The following is a 24,712-nucleotide window of genomic DNA, read 5'->3' as shown; positions in this document are numbered from 1 at the left end:
TCCATGCTACAAAAACTCATATGAAACTAAAATTTGTAAGCACCCAAAGTGACAGGCAAGGATTCAAGCCATTATAGGCCCACAAAACGGGTCACCTACAGTACTGCACTGGTCTCCGGTGTGTTATAAATGTCGTATTGTTAATTCCCAGCCTGCAACTATCCACTTGGGCAAGGAGGCGAAAATTGCCCCGCTGTGTCCGTGCCAAAATGTCCCCCCGGCTACGTCGCCGAACAAACCAACGAGGGCGAGTGCATCCCAGAGTACGATTGCAGTTGTAACAAGTCATTGAACCCATGCCCGGAAGCTCCGGTTTGCGGCGATCTCTATGATCTCACAACCACCGAAACGGAGTGCTGCCCTATGTACGACTGTGGTACGTATACTTCAATTTTGTGCAGAAGTTTGTGTTTAGAAATAAAACAGATAACAACAGGGTCGTAGTTTACATAGGGACATTTACACGTTTTTGTTATAACGGAGATTTTTGGTTATCGTTGCTAAATTTTGAAGTCGTTAACTTCCCGTCTATTGGCCTCTCATCAGTTTATATTTTTAGTGCCCAAGCCTTGTCCGGAAGTGATATCATGCTCACAGTGCCAGGCGGCCGTTGTAACAGTGGACGAACGTGGCTGCAAAATTGTCGCTTGCGAAGCTCTTAACATATGCATGTACAACGGAATGACCCACAACGTAAGTCTTTTGGGTCACTTTTATTTTGGCCATTTCTTTATTTGTAATATGGCTTTTGCCACAAAATTTACAACAATCTACTAGTAATGACGCATATTGCTACAAATGCCTGCAATATAAACTCACACGCTTTAATGTCAAACTGGACGAAGAACTAGCAAAAAAAAACCCTGCACTGATTTATGTTAAATTTTTATGCGGTTTAACCCACGTGAGCAAGAAGTTTGTGTTGGAAAATGTAAACCAACCATTGCCTGAATTTTTAGAGCGGTGACGAGTGGCAGCCCGACGAATGCACTTTCTGCTCATGTGAGGGCGAAGCTGATTCAGTCACGTCTTGCATCGCACCTTCTTGTTACGTTGTTGATTGCAACCCTTCCTGTCCACCTTGTCACGACTATGTGTCTATCCCAGGACAATGCTGCGGTCAATGTGTACCCAACGGTTGCCCAGTCATGGACGGAAGCGGAAATGTTGAATGCAAAAACGTAAGTGTTCAAGCCTTTCAATCCTAAAGGACGTTTTGAATTTGGAAGCTATTAATGGCAGCGATTCATAAGCAGCTAACAATAATAACCAATAATAAATAGACGTTAGGCTGTTATTTTTTCTTGCATAATGATAACTTTGTACTATACAACCTGTCGGTAAATGCGGTACTTGAAATACTATATTTTTCCATAATTTTGTAGGTGGGCGATTCGTGGGGCTACGCAGGCAACTGCTCGGCATACCAGTGCATAATGGATCAAGGAGATGTTACGATCGTTGGCACGGACTACTGGTGTCCTGCACCACAACTGCCTTTGTGCTCGCCTTGTTATCAACTCGATTCGTTTGTCCAAGACTGCTGTATTCAATATCAATGCATTCCGGCAGATGTTTGTTGCGGCGACGATCTGCCGAAACTGGTGAGTGCCACGATGAGATAATTGTGGAAACATGATGTTTATTTTGTTCAAATAACGTTAAGAATAATTGCACACCGATTTTTTGCTTTCATTGTTTGAAACCTGTAAAATTATTGCGTAAAGGAAATATAGTAGACTATACGATGCGTAAAAAAAATGTATTTGTACTTAACTGCGTAAATGAAGTTATATCACGCATTCAAGTTGGTGGCCATTGCTTTTGCAGCCTGGATCATCATGGGCACCAGACCAGTGCAGCACATGCGGCTGCAGCGAGGACATAAACAGCGATGGTTTCCACGTAGAAGTTTGCTACGCTAAGCCATGTCCACCCTTTGACAAGGACGCCTGTGAAGCAACCGGAGGATCGGTGGAGTCCACAGACGATGGCTGCTGCTTGAAGTGCGTACCCCAGGAATGCTTCACTTGCGGTCGACGTGTGAGCAGTAAACCAGAATACATGGTAGTAGAAGGATGTGCATCCACGGAACCAGTCACAATGTCGTACTGCGATGGTTATTGCCGCGGTCAATTCTTTTGGTCGGAACACGGTGCTGACAGCCAATGTTCTTGTTGCCAACCTACATCCACTATCAACAAGGTTGTTACAATGAAATGCAAAAACGGCACACAAATTTCGTACTCCTACAACGATGTCGAGTCATGCGACTGCACTTCATCGTGCACACCATCAACAGAACCACCACCCGTTGTTACAACACCTCCATTTGCACCAACAACCACTACAACTCCAAAACCTCCGCCTATAACAACCACCACATTGGAAACCACCACTGAAGGTTCGGGATCTGGTGAAACAACACCCATCACAGTAACTGTGCCACAAGCACCAACAACCACCACTGCGAAAGTTACCAAACCACCTCCAACCACAACCACTGTGGAAACCACCACTGAAGGTTCGGGATCTGGTGAAACAACACCCATCACAGTAACTGTGCCACAAGCACCAACAACTACCACTGCAAAGGTTACCAAACCACCTCCAACCACAACCACTGTGGAAACCACCACTGAAGGTTCGGGATCTGGTGAAACAACACCCATCACAGTAACTGTGCCACAAGCACCAACAACAACCACTGCGAAAGTTACCAAACCACCTCCAACCACCACCACTGTGGAAACCACCACTGAAGGTTCGGGATCTGGTGAAACAACACCCATCACAGTAACTGTGCCACAAGCACCAACAACCACCACTGCAAAGGTTACCAAACCACCTCCAACCACAACCACTGTGGAAACCACCACTGAAGGTTCGGGATCTGGTGAAACAACACCCATCACAGTAACTGTGCCACAAGCACCAACAACCACCACTGCAAAGGTTACCAAACCACCTCCAACCACAACCACTGTGGAAACCACCACTGAAGGTTCGGGATCTGGTGAAACAACACCCATCACAGTAACTGTGCCACAAGCACCAACAACCACCACTGCAAAGGTTACCAAACCACCTCCAACCACAACCACTGTGGAAACCACCACTGAAGGTTCGGGATCTGGTGAAACAACACCCATCACAGTAACTGTGCCACAAGCACCAACAACCACCACTGCAAAGGTTACCAAACCACCTCCAACCACAACCACTGTGGAAACCACCACTGAAGGTTCGGGATCTGGTGAAACAACACCCATCACAGTAACTGTGCCACAAGCACCAACAACCACCACCGCGAAAGTTACCAAACCACCTCCAACCACAACCACTGTGGAAACCACCACTGAAGGGTCTGGATCTGGTGAAACAACACCAATTACAGTAACTGTTCCACAAGCACCAACAACCACCACCGAGAAGGTTACCAAACCACCTCCAACCACAACCACTGTGGAAACCACTACTGAAGAGTCTGGATCTGGTGAAACAACACCAATTACAGTAACTGTTCCACAAGCACCAACAACCACCACCGAGAAGGTTACTAAACCACCTCCTACCACAACCACTGTGGAAACCACCACTGAAGGTTCGGGATCTGGTGAAACAACACCAATCACAGTAACTGTTCCACAAGCGCCAACAACCACCACCGAGAAGGTTACCAAACCACCTCCAACCACAACCACTGTGGAAACCACTACTGAAGAGTCTGGATCTGGTGAAACAACACCAATTACAGTAACTGTTCCACAAGCACCAACAACCACCACCGAGAAGGTTACTAAACCACCTCCCACCACAACCACTGTGGAAACCACCACTGAAGAGTCGGGATCTGGTGAAACAACGCCTGTGACAGTTACTGTTCCACAAGCACCAACAACTACCACTGCAAAGGTTACCAAACCACCTCCAACCACAACCACTGTGGAAACCACCACTGAAGAGTCTGGATCTGGTGAAACAACACCAATTACAGTAACTGTTCCACAAGCACCAACAACCACCACCGAGAAGGTTACCAAACCACCTCCAACCACAACCACTGTGGAAACCACCACTGAAGAGTCGGGATCTGGTGAAACAACGCCTGTGACAGTTACTGTTCCACAAGCACCAACAACCACCACCGAGAAGGTTACCAAACCACCTCCAACCACAACCACTGTGGAAACCACTACCGAAGAGTCTGGATCTGGTGAAACAACACCAATTACAGTAACTGTTCCACAAGCACCAACAACCACCACCGAGAAGGTTACTAAACCACCTCCCACCACAACCACTGTGGAAACCACCACTGAAGAGTCGGGATCTGGTGAAACAACGCCTGTGACAGTTACTGTTCCACAAGCACCAACAACCACCACCGAGAAGGTTACCAAACCACCACCGACCACTACAACCCCCGCCCCCACCACCACAACTCCTCTACCAACTACGACAACACAGGCGACAACCACAACAGTTGCAACTACAACCACAACGGAAGCAACAACAACAACGGAAGCCTGCTATTGGACGGACTGGATAAATTCTGATCGTCCAAAATTGCCACAACGCGACGATAATGAAACCTATGCTCACGTAATCGCCGCAGGAAATGAGATTTGCTCTTCCCCTGTTGATATCGAATGTCGACCAGTAGGCGGAACTGTGGACGACTTTGTATCATACCAGCAGTGGCAAGTGGTTTCGTGTGACGTGAACGCAGGATTGGCCTGTCTTGGCGATGACCAAACGACTCATCCGATTTGCGAAGATTATGAAATCCGTGTGCAGTGTTGCCCAAACTCAGGAGGCAGTTCTCAGTCTCAATCTCAGAGTCAAAGTCAAGGAGAAGTAGCTTCCATTGAAGAACAAGTTCAAAATATTATTGACGGCCTTGTAAATGGTCAAGGAAGTACTGCGAATGGAGAATCTCAAAAAGGTGGATTGGAAATAGTTAAAGACGCTGAAACCTCACAGCAGATGCTTGATCACGATCTACAAAGAATGATTAATGAAATCAACGCTGGCGCCTGGTCCCAAGGAAGCCAAAATCAGCAGCAACAGATGCAACATCAATTGCAAGCTGAAATTGATGACCTGAACCAAGAAGTTAATCAGGTACTGATATTTGGACCGATTGTGCAATATCACTTCATTAACGTTTTATCCCGTATTAGGAAACGCAACAGCAGCACCAAGCACAGGTACAGATCCAAAAGCAGGTAAAGGAAGCAATAAAGAATTTTGATTCGGCGCCGAGTGACGCGGGATCGAAAGCGCAAGAAACTCTTGATCAGCTCAGTTCGATGAAGGAAGATGATGTGAATGCAGAAAAGGAACTCAACTCCGGCATTCAGGTAACTTGAATCTTACAAACCTAACCATGCAATTATAGGCATGGTCGTATCCAGGGGAGGGTATGTGAAATAATTTGTTCTGCTTTGAAGGCTAAATAAACGCCACTGTATTTTTTTGTCAAAATCCCCGTGAAAACCAGAAATTTTCTTTAACGTTGACCTATAAATCGCATCGTGCTTGCATACACCATTGTTTTCAAACAGGGAGCATTGTTACCGAACAGTTTGCATTGTTACCAAACATGTTGCATTGTTACGAAACAAGTGTCATTTTTTGTCAGTTTGTGGACGAATTGTCGTTTTTGAGTGGTCACGTTGTTGTAATGGCAAGCGGTTTTCTTGTGTGTAAAGGTAATTATTTTAGTTGTTAAACACGTTGCCAATATTAAGCATGTTGAAACGACTGTTAGCGCTCGCCAAGGTGCAAAGAGAAATATAAGGCCGCTGCTTGGAAAATAGTTTTTTTTTCATGTTTTCTTGATAATGTAAGCCCACATTTGATCCCTTTTGGTTACAAATATATTTCTTTGAAAGTAGTAGTAATAAAACCACGGCGCAAACACTACCGCGAGTGTTCCATTGCGTTACACAATTGCGCAAGCCAGGAATCCACCGTTTATGTGACGAATTGCGCCAACACTGGCGTTCGTATTTTGTGATTCTCAACCACAATTAACCTTAGTTTACACCGGAAAATCGAAAAAAAAATTTGGACCCTCCCTTTAAAAAATCCTGGATACGCCTATGTGTATAGGTTAAGATTTTTTGTTTAACAAAGATGTGGTGGTTGTATTGCTATAAAACACTCTGTTTTGAACAGGGCGCTATCAGGAAAATGGTTAACAGTCAAGCTCAAAGCAGCTCGCAGTTGGAAAGTATCCTTCACGACACCATTTCCGACCTAACTGGCCTGCAAGGAAGCCATAATTCAATGGTGCAGCAAGTAAGTAGCGCTATCCATAAAAGAACACATGTCAGTTCCATTATTGCTATACATTGCCAAACTGCAAATAACTTAAACAGGGACGAAAATATTTGGCACATATCCAAAAATATTTGGCACAATTAACTCAACTCTTCGGAGCAGTGAGTTCTAACCTTTTTGTGGTTGCATACCACTTGGAGGTAAAACAATTTCGACGTGTACTACCTAATTGAGTGTTACAAAGCAACCTAGGGGATAAAGTAACAAACATTTTGGGATCACTTACGATTTTTAAATTCGAACTATATCCGCAAATTATGGAAAGGTGCTTGCGTACCACCTGTATAATGCCGTCGCTCACACCAGTTGGGAAACACTGCCTTAGAGAAAATGACATAAAGCCATTTTTGCTTCTCAAAAATCCCGGTGCTAGCGTAGGCAAAATCTTCCTATGATTTACTCTTAAACTTAATTACACTTTGCGTAGGAACAACACCAGCTGCAGAACCTACAGGCATTGGCAGACAACCAAGAGCTTGGTGAGATGGTGGGAGAGCACATGCAATCCCAGTCACAATCTCAGTCCCAGTCTCAACAGGCCTCCAAGCGCTCTGATGACGAACTGGTGGACGAAATGGATAATCTACTTTCGTAATTTACCACGCATCATATACCCATAGCTTTTTTGCACAAACCTAAAATCTGATATGTGTATTTAATAGTTTTTGTTGCGCGTAGTTCCACCTATATCTCGAATATAAAGTTAACGCTCTTTATTTCGTCGTTAAAATGTTAAAAACTGTTTCTAACCTTGTATAAACAAAATCTCTTCATCGATCATGTGCTTTTACTAATCCAATGGTAATACTTGTTTTATGTGTCTTCTTTCCTTTTTACTACGACATGACGAATTTGCACTTTTGTACTACGTTGGCCAGGACCAACAAAACGCTGTAGTTCGCTATATTTGTGATTTCAATTAATTCGCTTCTCGTAAATAATTTTATCCAATAAAAATGCATGGACAATCACTCTGCTTTTAATCGCTCTCTGCGAAAAGTTGTAAGGCAGATACAAAACAGTTCGAGGTATTCAGAACAGACTTATTTGGCTTTGTTGTGTTTAGAGTTTAGAACAGACCATTGGCGACCTTTTTCTATAATGTTGGTAAATGTTGCACAACTGGTATTTAAAGATTGCGCAACACTTGCCAGACCCTCTTGTAAAAAAATCTGGTTATTTCCACTGACATCAAGATCGTGAGTGGTTTCGTAACTGTGCTTTGTAACGCCCTTGTGGAGCGATATGAGTTTTCTGGAAATCCGGTTTTTCCGAGTGAACTTATCCTTGGTGCGCATTGAATCTTTCCAAATAGTTTGGGACCACGAAGTACGTGATGCTGTTGTTTATTCCCGGCTGCATGCTGTATAACAGCGACAGTGAAAATAACCAAAAATATACCAAAGTATTTTTAATATTGTGAATAATACACTGTTTAATATTTCAGTAGGATAATTCCAACCAGACAACATATCGTTTCTATCAAAACTTTGTAACCAATCAGGGAAAACCCCTACAATCGCGGGAAAGCGAATTCGTAACATGTATGGTAAATAAAAGACATTATACGACACAGCAGTGATTTAGCAGCAGTACCAATGCTGTGTATTTGTGTGTTGTGCTAATTGTTTAAATTATTGTATGAAAATTACGATGTAAAGATGTTTTAAGGTACTGGCGAATATGGATTTTACGGACAGTGTGATAGACAGGCTCATTGAAATGTGCGACGAAGGTCACAACATTATTGGAATTCTTGAGGAAAATGGGATGCAAGAAAATATCTCCTCTTACACGAAATCTTGGTAAGTTTCCATTAAAGTTCTGAACAAACTAAAACCCAGTTTCCGACAAAAAAGCAGTGTGTTTATTACTTTTTATACAATGATTTTAGAAATGTTTTTTTTTGCACTTCAATGGAACATAAAACAGATTGTACATAATAGCATTGAAGAACTGCTAAATGGAGTCTTTAAAGACCTGCAAAAAGTTCGGACAATGGTTTCAAATTCTGCCAATAACTCAAGACAGGAAATTGTCAAGAAAGATGCAAAATGTAAAGTTTTGGAGATTAACAACAATAGTGAAAATGATAACACACTGAAAAAAGATGTAAAAGAAACATCATATTTAACACCAATAAAACAAGAGAGGTTTGTACTAACATTGCTGGTTTCTGTGACGTATGTTGCAGTAGCAATATAATTGCTTTGTTTTTTGACATGTAAAGACTTTACACATTCAAAACTAGTTTCTCTTGTTTAATTTTGCATCTCAATGTGCATTTGTTAAATAATCTTTAATATCATTTTGTTGCTAAACTTGCATACAGTCTGGATTTATATTATTTTTATTTTCCAAGACTCTTATCCTCACCTGACTGCATTGAAATAAACAGCAGTTTTGAGGAGGAAAATGTAAAAAAAGGACAACCCAAGAAATCCTACAAATTTAAAGCAATAAACAAGGGCTCCTCTGGCGGTTTAAACTCCAACCCTTCAGAATCCATACCAAAAAGTCCAGTTTTGAATCGAAGCCATTCTCAGCAGAAGTTTGCAGATGAAGGGTTGGATAACATTGATGATTTGCTGGAAGAAGAAGAAAGGATCATATGTGAAGTGAGTTCTGTCAAAAAAAAACTTGAGTAGTTTTGGGCCCAACTAACTCATATATGAATTTGCTACAATAACAATGGCAAGCACATTTAAACCCTGTCCGTTAACAGAGTATGGAAAGTAAAGAATCAAAGCAGCCTAACTCTTCTACAATTAACATTATGGCTGACAATGATTTTGAGGATGACATTGATTTAAATGAAGTTGAGGTAAGATTCCGATTGGGTGGTTTTATTTTTTACAAATTTGGAAGTTTTTTATCATCTTAACAGGCAATTGAGCAAATGTTTAGCCAAAGAAACAGTACCAAGCAAGGTTCAGAATATAATAATTTGGTAATATTTGTTGGATTTGTGTTTTTATCAGATATTTCATAACATATTTATCGTTTTAATCTTTCAGAGAATGTATAGTTCAGTTTCTGGTTTGGTAAAATCAAATAATTTTCAAGTATGTGCATCAACTAGTAGTATTCATTTTTTTAACTGTTCCAGACATCTGCAACCACCAGTTATTCCAATAGTTATAACCAATCCAACTATGAAAACTACCAACCAAGTTACAGCGACAATGGACCAGATGTGGATGTGGATTTCTGTCCCATTCCCGACAATGACTTTGATGATATAGATGACTTAGTGGATGCAGACGATAATGCCCAGGATCAGTTGAACAGCAGTGATGCACTAAATGATCCTAATTATATCCCACCAGACAAACAGTATATCGATGTGCTAAAAGAGTATTTTGGGCATTCAAAGTTTCGTCCGTAAGTATGAAAATGGTCACAGGAATCGCAACACACGTCCTGCACTGCATTGCCAAGATTTATTCTGTTTTTTCAGAATGCAGTGGAAAATAATCAACACCGCTTTAAACGAAGGAAGAGACCAATGTGTTGTCATGGCAACAGGTTGTAGACTGTAATTACGTATAACTATTGTTCGTGGCCCCGTAAGTTGGACGATAACTAACTCAGTTCCTTTTAGGTTATGGAAAGAGTCTTTGCTACCAGTTTCCACCGGTATACTTGGACACCACTGCGATTTGCATCTCACCACTTATATCCCTCATGGAGGACCAGGTGTTGAAACTGGAAACTGGAAACATCCCAGCCTGCTTCCTCGGATCCGGCCAGAAGGACAAGCACAAAACTTACACTGAAATGATGAAGTGAGTGACGGAAACATTACGTCACAATGGTGCGGCTTGTGTTGGCGCATAATTACTTTTGTCACTACACTTATCTTTACGCACCTTTCGGTTCAAAGGGTTACTTAAGGACCAAAATATGGTAACTGGCATTGCAGCCAAGGCATTGAGATCTGAAAAAAAAACAAGCTCCCGATGAGGTTTGAACCCATTACCCTGGGCAAACTAGGCCCAACGCTTTCTGCGTTGTGACTGAAATAATAGATTCTGTATATGCATAGGGGTAACTACCGCGTTGTGTACATCACCCCGGAGTTTGCCGAGGCGTGCGTGGACGTTCTCCTTCAACTTAACCGCCAAGTTGGAATTTCACTGATCGCTGTTGACGAAGCTCACTGTGTATCCCAGTGGGGACACGACTTCCGCGCTTCTTACCGCAACGTCGGGAGGCTAAAAAAACAACTGCCCAATGTAAAGAAATGAGCATATAACGTGATACAGGTTAAGAGATTTATTATCAAGACTTGTTTTGTTTTTACAGGTTCCGTTTATAGCTTTGACCGCAACCGCAACGCCCGAAGTCCGCAAAGACATATGTAACTCTCTGAATCTGAAAAACCCACTGATTACTTCCACCAGTTTTGACAGGTTTGGTTGTTTAGCATGAAAAATTTGTATTAAACTTGATTCAAAGCATGTCACTCTTTCGTGCAAATCCTCTCGCTCCAAGCGGACAACATTCCGGCATTCGAATATGTCTTTGATTGAAATTTTCAGGGTCAACTTGTACCTAGACGTGTACAAAAAGTCTGGCGACCCGAGCACTGATCTACGCAACCTCATGAAACCGAAAACTGTTCGTGGAATGACAAAATACTCGTTCGACGGACCCACCATCATATATTGCCCAACCAAAAAGGTAAAAATTTGGAATGTTTACAAGACCTTTTTACCCGTTCAGTTGTCATTCAGTTGCCTGCCTGCCGCAGCGCTCTCTTAGTTGCAGCTCGTTCTCAAATTGCACTGATAATGGACGCAGTCGTGTTCGAAACGTTTGCGTATAATCCATAAGCAGCATATTAGCTTTGGCTTTCTTGTTTAAGTTTGTAAAAAGGTCTTACATTTTTTCGGGAAAAGTAAATTTGATTAGGGAAACACAGAAACACACAACAGTTAAACAAGTATTCCGCACACGCTGTGGACAGAGTTATGTTTTACTTAAACTAAGGAGATGTATCTTCTTTAAACCAGGAAACAGGGAATATTGGTCAAGTGGTGAAGAAACTTGGTGTGCGTTGCCTGATCTACCATGCCGGTCTTTCCATGGACAAACGCAACGAAGCTCACCACAAGTTCGTCAGGGATGAAGTCGATGTGAGATTAACAGTGAATTATTTTTTTGTCCACCCTATAATGCTACAATGCTTTATTTATAAAATTTTACTGTCACTGTAAAGCCGGAAAAACGCTGACTGTAGGTTTCTGGTAGGAACAAATAATCAGGATTAGGCTGTGTTTTCGATTTTAGCTATTTCAATGAAACAATTGAAATAAGCCCCTGTTTCCTAAAGTTGTTTTTAAAGGTTTTGTCTCGTTTCGTTACGCCGTGTTAACCAAATCATTTTTGTTTGTTCAATGTTGGTTGTTGTGGTATTTTTGAAACACTTTTTTATGTTTTAATCGCTGTCGTGTGTTGTTTGTTTAGTGCATAATAGCGACAGTGGCTTTCGGAATGGGAATCGATAAACCGGATGTGCGTCGTATAGTTCACTACGGGGCACCGAAAGATATAGAAAGTTACTACCAAGTAAAATACATTTTGTTGTTCATGTTCTTTGGTAATCAGAACAACACTGCTATTTTGTGCTTGATGGAAATTTTTCATTCCAGGAGATTGGTCGAGCTGGACGGGATGGTCTTCCTGCTACGTGCCACACATTTTTTACCGCCGCCGATTTTAACACAAACAGGTAAAATTGCGAACACAACACCTGTTGACCAAGTATGCCTTGTGAAAAACTTTTTCATAAGTTTCTGTTGAATGCAGGCTAGAGTGTAGTCACCTTTTATTTTGAAACAATCTTCTGGCCACTAATGTACTGTTTTCGTCCTTGCTGTAACAACGAAAAATATTCACTTCTGTACCACCCATTAACCCCGCGACAAGCACCTAATCTTGGCCGAATACCAACGCAAACCGGTTTCAACAGGTTCTTCCTGCGAGACATCTCCTCGCCCAAGTTTCGCGACCACAAAGCGGGAATGATCCTCAAGATGGAACAGTATTTAACCACAACGAGCTGCCGTCGCAAAGCTGTTCTCTCCCACTTTGATAAAAAGGCGGAAAGTAGCATCTCGGGCACAGAGAAATGCTGCGACAACTGCCGTGCGAGGTATATTTGTTTGCACTCGACGAACATCGTCTGTTTGTATATTAGGCACGTGGACATGTGCGAGGGCAAAAAGTTTTCCTAAACCTTCTAAAGATTTGAGTTTAAAGCATACTTCTTGTTAAAACGGAAACAATTTATTTCTTTAGGACAAAGCGAGGAACCGGTTTCCAGAGTGGGGAGGGGGCGGTTCCCATGGATGAGTCGCACGATTTCGGCAAGGAAGCGAAACAACTTTTCGATGCAGTGAAAATTACAGGCGAGAGATTCGGACTCGGAATGCCCGTTCAGTTTCTCTCGGGATCGGTGAGTCGGCTTGTACTTTTTTTACAAAATGGCAAAAGTTAGGGCTTGGAAATTCATCAACAAACTTATATTTTAGGCTGATTTTACATAAATGTATTTATTGTTTGACATTTTCGATTTATTTAGAAGTATGTTTGAGTATTTTGACTAATAATTTATATTTTATCATGTAAAACGGCTTACCAATCAAGCATAATGCTCATAAATTGGCAACTGATAAAAAGTTGTCCATTTTGTCGTCGGGATTTGCAAACCCCAATTTGTATGTACCAAAAGTCACAACGAAGGAGACATATTGGGTCACACGAGGCGTGTCTGTCAACGATATAACATAGCAATGTTACAAGATTTACCATTAAAAAACATCATGCAATAAAAATTCCAACCTGTCCACATGTTTGTCCACAGAAGGGGAAGAAGATGTTTGATCGCTTCACCTGCCATCCAAGTTTTGGTAGCGGTTCCCAACATTCACAGAAATGGTGGCGAGCTCTGGGCAAATCTCTCCTGTCAGAATCATACCTGAAGGAGCGACAAATGAGGAAAGGTTCTTTCGGGGCCTCTGTAGGTTAGTTCTGTGTTTGACATAAAATTTCCTGCTTGAACGTTTTAAGATGGAACAACAGTCCATACAATGCTGTTGCCATTTGACTCATAATCTAACCTAAAGTAATTTTCAACACGTACTAAAAATGTCCCATTTCCCATCACATAATCTGCGGTACAACTTGAACGTGTGTGTATAAGAATCATGGTGGTGGTATTGTATACTCTGCCGCAGTGTTCGCCATCGCGTTATCACACAATATGAGTATGTTATTAAGAGATAGACCTTAAATAATGATGTTCTGTGTTAAATGATGATATTCTGCAACCGTATGATCGCGAACGTGTAACAAAAAAGTGATAAATACAAGTTTTCTTGTTGTAAGAACTCGGTTCAAAAGGTGTCGAGTGGTTGGGAAAGCGACAGTTTTCGCCCAACCTTCCCTTGATGTTGGTTCCTACAATCGACCTCACCAACAAGGAAATGAGAACCTCTTCTAACCCGACCCAGCAGCAATCCCCGACTGAGAACAGAACGTACGATTATATTAACCCTAGTTACGACCTTTGGTATAGATCTGTAGTTAAGAGAGATACAAATTTTAACCATAACATCTGGTGATTTTCTTTGTCTTTATTAAAGGTATTTTACCAAAAGATTCCTAACTTAAATTTATGAGATAATCCTATCAATGACCTTAATTTTGTTATGCTTTCCAGCATCCTCCCGATTGTTCCCGGTTCCGGTTCGCTGAGAAAGGATCAAATGAACAAACTTATCCTTGGTCCGTATTTACCGCTTAACCCGAGTAATAAGAAACAGAACATTAGATCCTTCGCCGAATCAGACGAGCACAGTGGACCACTCTACCGACTGCTGCTCACTCTGCGAAACGACATTGCACAAGTAAAGAAATGCGATTCTTGATTTGAATACACCGCTTTCGCGGCATTTTTTCAAAAAAATATAATGAAATACAAGTTATAATTTATTGAAAAACTTGAATTTGTGCTGATCGTTACACGTTGCGTAATTTTAAACCATGTAAATACTCAGGACATGGACATACCGCCCCATCTGGTGGCCAACAACAAGGACCTTCTAGAACTTTCCAAAGCTCGTCCGTGCTCCGACGAGAGCATGTTACGTGTGGACGGCATGAGTTTAGTTAAAGTTAAACGAATAGGTTCCCAAGTGTTAGCAGGTGAGATACTTTTTTGGTGCATGTAAGCCTCAAATGTACACAGATATGTGATATCTCTAACTCAACATGTTTGTTGGATATGCTGAGACCTTTTTGTAGTCTTTGGTGCACGCTATTCTTGTTTTAAGCCTGTTTTTGCTGCGTTGATGCGGTATTAGTGCTGCATTGTTTGTCAGTTTAAACGCAAACACTTTCTACCTTAATAGAATACTGATTGTTTTTGTTAAGTCAGTAACTCTGTGACACAATGGACTTGATTATGGCAACAGAAAACAACTTAAATCTGTATTTCTGAAGTTTCAAATGTAAACTTTTGATTTGCACACACATTTTTCACAACTGCCGCGGTCCATCTGGAAAAGCTTCGGGATCGTGTGCTGATTCCTGTGCATAAAAGTGGTTTCTCATTTTCTTGAACTAATTTAGTGAAAAAGTTAATTTACATTAATTTCTGCTGGCGATGACGTATCGTTATATCTTACCTGTATGAATCATTACAAGCCCCCGTGTTCTTACAGTGATCGAGTCATACTGCACTGAACATTGCGCCAGTCGTGACAACTTTGTCGACGATATTGATCTTCCGATAACCCAGGCTGAAAGGAAACGCAACGAGACCGGAGTTCCGACTGAGACTTTGCAAGATTCTGTGAAAACCACTTACAATCTGTTCCACGAACGAGGCCTTACACTGGTGAGTGAAAGTTGCGGTACTTGAGGTTTGTGCTTGAAAGAAAGCGTGTTTTTAAGCACCCGTACACAACAGAGGAATCTAGGCTTTAAAATAAGAAGAACAACCCAAACTGTCTTGACTAAACTCGAATTTTGACGTTTCGATTATTTCTCCAACCATTCTTTAGGTGAATGAAGATCATCAATACCCTCTGGACTTTTTTTTGTGTAGATATTTTTTATTTTATTTTAAATTGTGTTTCTTCTATCTCGTAATATTTAAACGGCATGTAGTAATAGAAACATCTAAACTTTCCTCATCTTTTGCATCTTTCAAAACAATTTTCTTGTAGGAGGAAATCTCAAAGGAACGTGGTTTGCAACTATCTACCCTCGGTGGCCACCTAGCGGACGCTTTAAACGCTTGTCACCCGGTCAGCTTTCGGCAGCTGGGGATTACCCCGGAGATGATAAAACTGATCGAAGAAACCATCCGGCAGCCACCAATCAACTCAGGTCAATTCAAAAAGTTCTTCAATTTGTTCGATGCAGTGTTTCAAACCTCATTTTTTCAAACTGCCAGTGATTTTTGAAGTGGGACATGGCAAAAATGTGGTGTGTGCGAAAACATAAGACACGCCAATTTCTTGGCCTTGCCATCCTCATCGTAGCATCAGTTGCTTTACCTAACGCTTTTCTGCAATTGTGAAAACGGTCTATAATGAGCACCTGTTATCTGTACAATGAATCGCAAGTCCATAAAACAATTAACCACGTCCTTATAGATATCAGTCGTCTTGTGCCAATCAAAGATCGCCTCGGTTCGTCGGTTGATTGGATCCAATTGAAAATAGTCCGTACTTATCTTGTGAAGTACTACGGCATGTCGGTGACAACTCAACCTTCACAACCTCCTCCGCCGCCGCCGGCAAAGCAAACTTCGTGAGTTTTGTTTGTTTCGTTCGTTAGTCAATTATCTACAAAAGGCAGGCGCAAATCGTTTTATTGGAGGTTCGTTCTTTGTTTCAATAAAACCTCCAACCGTCTGGGGGGAGCGCTGACACCGGCGTCCGTTACAATATACGGCCCAACATCAATTCAGTCTGCTTTCGTTTTCCAGATTTGGTTACTTTGCAAACAAAAATTAATACGAAAATTAAGTTGAAGGCATTGGGAATCACATCATTTCTGCGTAAGAAAGCCCGACCTAAATGAAAAAGAAATTGGACAAATATCATTACATGGACATCGATAAAACCATGAACCTTACGGTTCAAGCGCCCATGTGACGGTGATTTCCTAACGGAAAATTATATCTGTTGATTTAAGGATCACACTCTGTCACACTGAACAGGCTGTATATATTAGTCAAACTTAGACAGCAAGTAATATATTATGTGTTGAGTACATATATTTTTTCAAGGCCTCTGCGATACATCAAGAACCACATAACACAAGTTATACAATCTTCTGTTTTTTTCAGGAACGCGTCAGCAAACAAATCGTTTCAACCTCCAGTGCGTGCTCCCAGGCAAAACAACCGCAATAATCCATCACCGAGGTGTGAAGCTGTGGCAGTGTTTGCTTTATCAGGCGTTGCATCTTGAGGGCTCGTCACTTCACACCCCCACTCCGGTGTTACCGTTATATAAATTTCCCGTCCTTTGTCTGTGTTCGCCCGTTATTTCTGCAAACAGGGATTAGACGTTTTCCATCCGTGGCACCTGCTGAGTCATCCGTGCCATTTGCATCTGCTCCTCTCTTTAAAACAATATTTTCGCATGATAGTGTTATAGAAGAGGTCCGTAATTGGTGTTTCCTGTACTGGCGAATGGATTTTTAGACGTCCCACATGCATATATATTAATACTTTCCGCTTGCTTTTAGTTTTTGCCTTGGACAATTTAGACTTCGTCTGCGAAAAAGAATGAGAACATTTACTGATCTACAACTTCAACGCATCCATCTATATTGTTTTTGAATTTTTTGTTTAGTTCCGCTCGTCAGCCGGGACTTCTTCCCACGCTACCCGCCAGACAAAAGATGAAACCCAATTTTTCGCGTCCATTTCTCAATTCGCCCGCCGCGCCATCCCAACAGGTGCTGGCAAGTCCAAATGACACATCCGGTGACGAAACATCGTCATATTTCTCTGGTAGACGAACAACACAGGTAATGGTAAAAAGCAATAAAAGCAATTGTATTTTACCCTTAAAATGCACATTTCGCAGACCAAAAGGAAACTTCCTTCTTGGGGAAAGAGCGGCACTACCACCAAGGCAAAAAAATTTCAATTTAAACGCAAGAGCAAATTTATTTGACGGGAACCGAAGAGCGAGGCCGATTACGGCATTTATTGCCATGGTATTTGGGACAAACGACTCTCGCAGCTGTTGTGCGCATTCCCTGGTCCTAATCCGCGCTGCTATTGGCTACTACACATGACAGCCGGTAATTTATGAAGAACCGTCGGGGTTTGAACTGTCTATGCAGTAAACTGTTTTCTGTAAACGATTTCCGTTATCATATTTTTTGTTTGGGTGTTTCTGATACGTTTGAGCGAATTCTATCTGTTTGCACGTGTTAATAAAAACAAGAAAGAGAACATATGTATTTTCATGGGATTCAGATGGTAATGCCCTGTATTCTGTTGACTTGGTGTTGGTGGTTTTTCAGCGTCTCGTCGCACATATCTCTTGTATATGTTCAAAATCCAACAGTTGGTCGCGGAGCGTCTTCGGCAAACACCAAATAGGTACAATCAACAGGTTGGGGCGAATCGTTGAGAGTGGCGTCCCATCGCCAGGCAGCAAATCATTCCACTGAGTTTGAACAATGACACGAACACAAAGTGACATGTCGAGACAAGATAGCGTACAGGCGTCACACACCAGCGCGCAAGTGGTGCCGCCGTGAGAGGGAATTTTACGCGCGAAGTTTGATTCCGTTTTTCGCGCAATGTCTCGCGGCCTTTGAATAGGATATTGACGCGGAGTTGTGTGTCGGAATGACAGTACCGGTAAACATGGAGAATGCGTTATTAATAGCGTTGATAACAAAAACTATTGTGGTGACAGTTTGTCAGTTTTAGGCTACAGTCAACAATAATAATTTTATGTTTTTTTTACCCCACTGGTATTAGAAATGTAAAACTGTCAGGTGCATGAGCTGTTGGTTCCTGCTTCTTAAACTCAGGTTATATGATAAAATAAAAATATGGCATCGGAAGGTGAATGTCACAATAAGAAAGATATGGAGCCAATTTCTGGTTGGGAAAAGTTTCAACCTTTATCCAGTGCCATTGAAGACGCTCTTAGAGGACAAGATATTGAAGATGGTAAGTTGGTTGCTTATTGGAAAACACTTGTGGAACAGTAATGTTTGTCGCACTACATTTTCTCTAACTTGTTACAACACTAACAGCCACATTGTATTTTAAAAAAGAGGTCTGACACTTTCTATACCTTTTAGGCTCAGATGAGGAATCCTGGGATAACCTTGATGATGTTTCAGACCTGCCATTTGTTGGTGCTTCATTAGAAGTTGATGCAAGATGTTCAGAATCATCTGTTGACATATCTATGATTAGTAAAACTAGTGTTGATGTGCAACAATGTCTCAAAACTGCTCTGCATCCAAGTAACAATACTGACATGACACCAAAGAAAAATCCAGCCAGTGAAAATTCTGTTGATCCTCTGACTCCCACTGCTAACCTTAAAATTCTGCTTCACGCTGCAAGCCCAGAAATCAGGAACTACGAACGAAGAAAAGAATTGTTTACCCACTCAGTCTCAGTAAGATGCCATGCTAAAAACCATTCTACATACAAATATCAATGGGTTTATACAAATATAAACCCATTCATACAATATTATAAGATTTAGAACGATGTAGTGTGTGTCAGAGAGTAGTTATGAATTATGTTTTATCAGAATGATTCCACGGACAAAGACAGCGTGCTTGTAGAAGGCCAAGAACAGCAGTTGTCAATTGTGGAGTGTGATTTTGGAAGTGATGGTAGTAATAAATGTTGAATTTCCGTGACTTCTGTGGTGTAATATATTTTTCTACACAAATAGAGAAAGAAAATGTTGGAGTTGTGACAACCATTGAAAACAATGTGTGCAACAAGGCTCAAGCTCGACCTTTCAACAGAAAAGAAAAATCACTTGGTTTGCTTTGTCACAGATTTTTGCGCCTTTATCCAGAGCATCCTCAGGTATTAAAACGTGATGCATGTTTATAGTATATATATAGTGTTTTCAAAATGTTTATATATAATTTTTTTTAGGAAAATGTGTCAATATGTTTGGATGACGCTGCAAACAAATTGTGTGTTGGAAGGCGCAGGATATATGACATCATAAATGTACTTGAAGCTATTCGAGTTGTAACAAGACTGGCAAAGAACAACTATATATGGAGAGGAAGAAATGGCCTCACTCATACCTTGTGCAAAATTAGAGTAAGAACAAATGTAACATTTAATCAGAAGGCAAAGTTGTTTCCACAAATACTACAATTTTGTATTTTTCTTTAAAGAGGAAAGCTGAACTTAACGGTGATGCAAACGAGTTAAGAAACAACTTTAACAGACTAAGTGATTTCAAGCTTCCTCTTACACCTAAAAGGTACAGTTTAATGTTATACAATTAATCAATGTGCATTTATTCTAATCCAATACCTGTTTGCCAAAACAGCCCTTCTACTTCTGCACCATCATCTCCAGAATCGGCATTGGCAGTTAAACGAAGAAACAAATCACTTGGGAAACTCAGTGAAAAGTTTATAACCCTTTTTCTTGTCCAGCCTGTAAGTAACATGTCCAAAACTTGGAGACTAAAAAAAACAGTGTAAAAAAAATATATTTAATGTCATGTATAAGAATACAGGGCAATAATATTAGACAAATATATGCAAGCTTCTTCAACAACATTTGTCCCCAAGCTATTGGCATCTGGATTAAGGGAACTAAGTGCTTCCTGATTATCTTTAAGTGCATCCTAGCAAACATTTTAGGACCTAAGCTGTTCAAATAGTGCCATGAAAAGAAGTCTTTACAGCTGCTTGTGCATAAAAACTATTAAGTTAATTATGATGGACCAATTAACATGATATTTTCACAGCACCAGTTGGTTTCACTTGATATGGCTGCTAGAGTATTAATCACCAATGGTAACCCAGCAGACAATAAATACAAAAGTGAGTTGTGCCCACAGTGAAATATCTTGTTTATGGGAATTTGTTTTGTCTTTCAATATTCCACAAAAAAATTTAAATGTTTAACTAAATGATGTATATACAAACCACACTAAGTACATCATCATGTAACAAAACATTTGAACATGTGCCTTTTCAGCCAAAGTCAGACGCCTTTATGACATTGCCAATATACTGACCAGTTTAAAGCTGATCAAGAAAGTACTGTGTTCCAGAAAAAAGCCTGCTTTCAGGTAATGCTAATTATAAATTCATCTGACATTAAACCTAGGAAATACATACTTTTTGTTTTAGGTGGATTGGACCTGATATAGTTTACAAAAAGACACCAGTCAAAGCTGGCACTGCTGCAAGTCCAAAGATGTTATTAAAATCCCCTTTAACCAACTTATGGTCTTCGCCTGAATTCAAAATGGTTGTTCCAGTGGCAAAGGATGGAAACTTGTCCAGCCTGTGCGAGGTTTGTGCTTTGTCTTTTTTCACTTTATTGTTGGGACATTTTCTGCTAAAACACTAACTTTGTAGGTTGCTGAACAAGAACGGCGTGATATGTGTTATGAAACTCCCATAAAAAGAGGCAGGCTATCAATTGCCACCCCTCTTAAAAGTGGCGGATACATGGTGGTCACCCCCGGCAAGATTACATCATCAGGAAATCTTGCAGTTACAGTATCAGAAACTGACAAGATTGAAAGTGCTGAAAAAATGCCACATAGCGAGACACTTGACTCTTCTTTTAACAGTAAGTCCCAAATACTTTTTATTCATAACAAACTTTGTAATTGAAATTAAACTTTTAATTTGCAGGTGATGAAGTGTTTCGACAGGAGCTTGAACTTCTGCGCCAACGATTTCCTTCTCCTATGTCAAGACTCTTATCTGCATGTAATGTGGAACAGGCATTTACACAGCACAAGGAAAAGAAAGCAAAGTGTCTTGCTGCCAAAGAGGCACATAAACAAGGTATGGTGATGCGATAGAATTTTTGTGCAAGCAACTCTTGGCATATTAGGAATTTTTAAGCTTGAAAGCATAAACGATTATTCTTCAATTATTTTCATTCAAAGAACACTTTAAAGTGAGAAATTCCACAGTTTGCCTATTTCCAATTTCCACAATGTTTGCAGATAAACCACAAAACGTGAACACTGAGTCAAGCTCACCAGCCAAGTTAAGTTTGGCGTACCTGAAGCAACAGCAACAAAGCATTTCTAAAGCGGTGGACAGTGTAACATCCGGTGCATACTCCTCCACTACCCAAAAGCACACTCAGGAAACAGTAACTAAAATACCAAACAAAGACCAACAGCTGCCCAGAAAAGCACCAATTTCGAAGTCAAATGCAAAAACGATTGTGTGCAGTGATGGTCGGGTTCTTGTTCCAGTTTCTTCTGTACAGTTCTTACCTCCCAACAGTACCATGCAGCCACTCGTTGTTGCACCCCATGCTGCTCCATTGCCCAGTTTTGTACAACAGCAGTGTTTACCCCATCCAAGGCCCAGAATTCGGAAAATGCAGCCCTTGCAACCAGCTGGCAGCCAAAAGCCCTTGATTAAGATCAATCTTAACAATCAGACTGTCCAATCTGCTAAGGTTAACCGGCCTATTAAGATTTTAATAAACCCCTCCCAAACTGGTTTAACACAACAACACATTAATAATGCTTCGTTTGGGAGCAGTTTTGTCGTCGATGCTGGTGCAGAACTGAAGGAAAAGGGCAAGAAATTGCTGCCAGCAAACAACTTTGTAAAAATCGACATGAAGAAACCAGCAGGGGTGAAGTTGTTTTCTCCCAATGAGAACACATGTAGACCTGTGTTGACCAACTTGTCATCATTGAGCAATTGCATTGTACAGAAGTCAGTTGTTGAAAACAAAGGAATTGGTGGTGGATCAGTGGTTACAAACCTTGTTACCAGACTGGAGCAGCATGGTTACCAGACAGGACCAAAGCAGCCGCAAAAGCCAGTAAAAATATTTCAGGGTGTTACTGACTACTTTTTGACACAGAAATCAAAAATTCAGCAACTGAACTCACTGCAATATCAGAAGGTAAATTTTTTTTGTCCTATACTGAGTGGGCTTTAGGACTTTTTTGTTATTGCCTCTATCTGTGGATAACATTATGCTTATTTATACCAATACGGAAATTTTTTGATCAGGATGCGATTGGAGCACAAAAACATAAAAAGCGTAAAGTGTCCTCTAGAAAATTGAACATGATTGATGAAAACGATGACCCAGAGGTTTTAGAAATAATGTTGCCAAGTAGTCCAGCACTACCTGTTAAGGTTAGTTTATTACACAAAAACTGTTATTACGCATTTAAATTACATAAGGATTTTGTTTACAGCCACTGGCTGAAAGACCAACTGCTGGAAAAGAAGTAGATGATGTTAATTGTAAGGAAAAGGAAAACCTAACAGGGGAAGAAATGTATAGTAACTGGAACACACACAATGCTGCATTTGAAACAGCACAAGATATCAGTTGTTCCACTCTAATCAAAGAAACACCAGGTAATAAATATGGGTCAGATAGAAATCAGATAAACCTGTTGGTAATACGAACTTTTCAAATAAGAAGTGTCTTAAACAGGCACAGAAAGGTTAGTTTACTTGTTCGCCGGTTTTAGCAAAAATCCATCTTTCAGAACCTTCCCAATCTCTCCAGGGGCAGAATGTAAAGTTTTGTCCAGTGTCTCATGAAGAGCTACTCAAGAGAAACAATCTTGCCTCTCCAATCTGCGGTAAGGATTTTGAAAATGATTTCTAACTGAAAACAAAACTCCCACAACATGTTTGGTTACAGTGTTTTTTTTACAATGTCTATAATTGTAATTCAATCTGTTTGCTTGCAGATTATGTCACTCCAAGCCTTGTTAATACACCAATTAATATACCCACTGCCAGTCGACCAACTTCTAGCATAAGTTCTTTGGGAGAGCTTGACCACATATTTCCCCATGGTGCATCCAGGTAAGATATTTTTAAATGATAATAAATTGTACACACAAACAGTGGCATGTTTGCTTGCTTCAGAACTGTTTCTCCTGCTGAGTGGGGTTGCTGTGGGCAGCAAAGGTCAGTAAACCATGATGGAATGATGATTTCCATGCCGGCGTATCAATATTGCATGAAAGATATTCAGGAGCAAGCAGTATATGCAGACTTTGTATCTTATCCAAGGTACAAAGAAGTAAAGAGTACCAATGGGCAATTCAGATTGGAGATATTTGTAGCTCGTCTGAGATAATGTGACATGTACCTACTTTTTAGTTCATAATAATTTGCAAGGATTTATAAGTGAGTTGGTAAACAGAAGTTACAGCTTTTTGCATTAGTTTTCAGTTTTTAAGTGGTTCAGTTGGTGAGGTAATGCAGCTTGTCAACAACTGTACACCCAGGCAAGATTTGAATAGGTATGTGATGTCACAAATTAGTGGATAGTTTTGTTGAAGGGTAGGGTAATATTGTTTTTAGTGCCCAACTTGTAGGATAATATAATTGAGTATAGACGTAACTGTTTTTAGTGGCATCCACTCAAAAATTATTTTAGCAGGTCTTCAGCCACCAACTATACTGATCTGATGAATGCTGGATCCAGCGACGACGGCAGTTTAACAACGTTGCACAAACGCTCCAAGCTTATGGCCTAACTTAAATGCACTCTTTGTTCCATGAAAAAAAACATTGCTAAACTGTATATATCTTGTTGTTGTACATTTAGTGTAATATAAAGATTTTTATGATTTGACCAAATAATTTTATCCAAAGAATATTTTGTGCCTAACTGGATGCAACTATGTTTATTGTACTGTAGTACAATCGTATTGCAAAATTGTTGTTTTTATGTGTAGTTTCTGTTGTAATGTTTTCATTGTAGATGTTTATGTTTTAACAGCTACCTATAGTTAGCTGCAGCATCGTTTGTGTTCAGTTGAATGAAATGTTTCGGTTGTGTGATTAATTTATTTACGTTTGTTTTTGACTCGAAGGCTGCATTCGCCATTTTAACAATAAAAGCCATGCAATTTTCTCTTTTGCTTTATATCCAACTTTTGGGTGGCATGGACACACATCGAGTTATTGGTTTACCAGGTTGTCGTGGGAACGGAATAATGATTGTTAATTTTACCGTTAATCCCCCAAACATGGCGTTGTACAACACCAATTTTTGGGAAACTTGTTTGTGACTGGCTAATTGAAAGAATGATTTTATATGATTGATTGGACGAACATTTGTACCTTA

The 24,712-nt window shown here is 40.6% G+C and overlaps 3 protein-coding genes across 12 annotated transcripts in view; all 3 read left to right on the top strand.

The window, feature by feature from the left end:
* The window catches only part of LOC145912342 (uncharacterized), a 29,636-nt gene extending 22,317 nt beyond the window's left edge, over positions 1–7,319 (top strand). For 8 of the 9 annotated variants that reach the window (XM_082999774.1, XM_082999773.1, XM_082999771.1 and 5 more), the window contains 8 exons: positions 152–376; positions 560–693; positions 960–1,181; positions 1,386–1,604; positions 1,831–5,127; positions 5,187–5,366; positions 6,187–6,309; positions 6,779–7,319. In XM_082999774.1, coding sequence (XP_082855900.1) covers positions 152–376; positions 560–693; positions 960–1,181; positions 1,386–1,604; positions 1,831–5,127; positions 5,187–5,366; positions 6,187–6,309; positions 6,779–6,946 — 4,568 coding nt within the window. In that variant the 3' untranslated portion in view covers positions 6,947–7,319. The remainder of the gene's footprint in view (positions 1–151; positions 377–559; positions 694–959; positions 1,182–1,385; positions 1,605–1,830; positions 5,128–5,186; positions 5,367–6,186; positions 6,310–6,778) is intronic. The other variant, XM_082999776.1, reaches the window with a different exon arrangement.
* A 709-nt stretch (positions 7,320–8,028) lies between these two features.
* Positions 8,029–17,706, top strand: LOC145910920 (bifunctional 3'-5' exonuclease/ATP-dependent helicase WRN-like). Its single transcript, XM_082998138.1, has 26 exons — positions 8,029–8,156; positions 8,298–8,504; positions 8,714–8,969; positions 9,077–9,175; positions 9,239–9,301; positions 9,461–9,735; positions 9,812–9,879; positions 9,956–10,139; positions 10,400–10,589; positions 10,660–10,766; positions 10,896–11,037; positions 11,370–11,492; positions 11,824–11,925; positions 12,009–12,088; positions 12,329–12,511; positions 12,658–12,814; positions 13,223–13,382; positions 13,747–13,897; positions 14,081–14,267; positions 14,418–14,565; positions 15,084–15,259; positions 15,591–15,753; positions 16,023–16,179; positions 16,721–16,798; positions 17,232–17,409; positions 17,469–17,706. The coding sequence occupies exons 1-26, from the start codon at positions 8,035–8,037 to the stop codon at positions 17,556–17,558; spliced, it is 3,846 nt and encodes a 1,281-aa protein (XP_082854264.1). The 5' UTR covers positions 8,029–8,034; the 3' UTR covers positions 17,559–17,706.
* Positions 17,707–18,434: 728 nt separating this feature from the next.
* LOC145911229 (uncharacterized) lies at positions 18,435–24,482 on the top strand. 2 transcript variants are annotated; one of them, XM_082998505.1, is made up of 18 exons: positions 18,435–18,574; positions 18,709–19,034; positions 19,173–19,257; positions 19,320–19,459; positions 19,532–19,705; positions 19,783–19,871; positions 19,941–20,052; positions 20,367–20,442; positions 20,600–20,693; positions 20,755–20,920; positions 20,986–21,202; positions 21,268–21,423; positions 21,588–22,513; positions 22,624–22,752; positions 22,815–22,980; positions 23,115–23,210; positions 23,322–23,439; positions 24,023–24,482. In XM_082998505.1, exons 1-18 carry the CDS (start codon positions 18,454–18,456, stop codon positions 24,117–24,119), a joined length of 3,288 nt encoding a protein of 1,095 aa, XP_082854631.1. In that variant the 5' UTR covers positions 18,435–18,453; the 3' UTR covers positions 24,120–24,482. The 2 variants fall into 2 exon arrangements, with proteins under 2 accessions (XP_082854631.1, XP_082854630.1); XM_082998504.1 differs by having other exon boundaries at positions 24,020–24,482.
* Positions 24,483–24,712: the final 230 nt, after the last annotated feature.

This window comes from Ascidia mentula, chromosome 8 (assembly GCF_947561715.1).
Source record: "Ascidia mentula chromosome 8, kaAscMent1.1, whole genome shotgun sequence".
NCBI lineage: Eukaryota > Metazoa > Chordata > Ascidiacea > Phlebobranchia > Ascidiidae > Ascidia > Ascidia mentula.
This window is presented reverse-complemented; position numbering and strand designations above follow the sequence as displayed.

What these genes read in the sequence shown, in the direction of transcription:
- LOC145910920 (XM_082998138.1), top strand. Translation starts at nt 8,035, where the DNA reads ATGGATTTTACGGACAGTGTGATAGACAGGCTCATTGAAATGTGCGAC. An exon ending in ATGTGTTGTCATGGCAACAG is followed by an intron (nt 9,880 to 9,955) that starts GTTGTAGACTGT and finishes AGTTCCTTTTAG; the next exon opens with GTTATGGAAAGAGTCTTTGC. An exon ending in TTCAGTTTCTCTCGGGATCG is followed by an intron (nt 12,815 to 13,222) that starts GTGAGTCGGCTT and finishes GTTTGTCCACAG; the next exon opens with AAGGGGAAGAAGATGTTTGA.
- LOC145911229 (XM_082998504.1), top strand. Translation starts at nt 18,454, where the DNA reads ATGGCATCGGAAGGTGAATGTCACAATAAGAAAGATATGGAGCCAATT. An exon ending in CTTCCTCTTACACCTAAAAG is followed by an intron (nt 19,872 to 19,940) that starts GTACAGTTTAAT and finishes TTGCCAAAACAG; the next exon opens with CCCTTCTACTTCTGCACCAT. An exon ending in AGCAGACAATAAATACAAAA is followed by an intron (nt 20,443 to 20,599) that starts GTGAGTTGTGCC and finishes GTGCCTTTTCAG; the next exon opens with CCAAAGTCAGACGCCTTTAT.